The sequence below is a fragment of the Rosa chinensis genome, chromosome 4 (assembly GCF_002994745.2).
Source record: "Rosa chinensis cultivar Old Blush chromosome 4, RchiOBHm-V2, whole genome shotgun sequence".
NCBI classification, from domain to species: domain Eukaryota; kingdom Viridiplantae; phylum Streptophyta; class Magnoliopsida; order Rosales; family Rosaceae; genus Rosa; species Rosa chinensis.
The window spans coordinates 24,582,718-24,583,934 of NC_037091.1; the positions used below are offsets into that span (position 1 = coordinate 24,582,718).

The following is a 1,217-nucleotide window of genomic DNA, read 5'->3' on the forward strand; positions in this document are numbered from 1 at the left end:
CAAACACATTCCATGTTTCTCAGATTCTCTCAAAGAACCCTGTATTTGTACAGAGATGGCACTTGTTTGAAGGTTTCAATTGCTTTTTTACTTGGCAAATGAAAGAAAAACTTCCACAAAGCTGATTTATTTGTATCAATGAACCAATGTAACTAAAACTGTTTCATCCCCAAACAACAGATATGGCATGGTATGACCAGGTATGAGTACTGTAATCAATATCATAACATAGATTAGTGTTTGATCAATATCAGAAGTTCAGAACATAGATTTTCTCTCCGTGGTGTTCCAATGATATGTTTCCCTTAACTAGAAGCAAACTTCTCATCAACTTGGGCTCAATCTTTGCAGTACTGGAAATTAAAATCTAAATTCATCATGCTTTATTGGGTAACTTTACTATATTCAATGCATACTTCCTTGCAGTTCAAGCTCTTCTCCATGAGTCTCCTTGCACTCATAGTATTGATTTGAATACACCATTAGCGACAACATCCTCATCAAGGACATGGAGTTTAAAGCAAGCAATGGCATTATTATTTCACTTCCTGAAAATGCTTTAAGGCCAATCTTGTTCAAATCATAGACCACAGCAACAGAGAACGCTCTGAAAAGAATATTCAGGAAAAACACACGTAGCTTAGATCTTTTGATTAGCTGTTCGGCTTTCCCTAGCTCCTCCATGTCCCATTTTTCCTCGATTTTCAGAACAATGAGTGCTAAGTTCCAAACAACAGCAAGATAAGTTTGGAAAAGTGCAGCTTCAATTAGTACGAGTATAGTGCAATCAGACAGTATGAACTTGGGTTTTAAAAACTGAACATAAGGAACCAGAAATGCTATAAGAAGCAGACAGTAGCCTAGATGAAGCAGCATTAATTATGTAAACCAAGTGACAAATGGTCTTTTCAATAATTTCACTACCCTTGATGGAACTTCCTTGATAAACAAGTCTTTACCACCATAAGTTACTCCTGATGCTAGAGCAAAGAATAACAACAGTGAGGTAATATATAATGCTAGAATTGTTTAAGGACAAGTATAAAATGAAACACAGAGAGAGAGAGTAATCCTTAGAGAGAATGGAGTTTTCAAGGTGTGTTTATTCATCTCATTCAAGGAGGTATTTATAGGAATACAATTGAGATGTGAGATGCTTAAAGAATGATACAACTTAGATGACAGCTCCATTTCTAGCTTTTCTCATGTGGCATTGT

At 35.8% G+C, this 1,217-nt stretch overlaps 1 protein-coding gene across 1 annotated transcript; it reads right to left on the reverse strand.

Moving 5' to 3' along the window:
• Nucleotides 1-405: 405 nt before the first annotated feature.
• LOC112199033 lies at nucleotides 406-876 on the reverse strand. Its single transcript, XM_024340099.1, has one exon. It carries the CDS (start codon nucleotides 874-876, stop codon nucleotides 406-408), a length of 471 nt encoding a protein of 156 aa, XP_024195867.1.
• Between the last annotated feature and the right edge of the window lie 341 nt (nucleotides 877-1,217).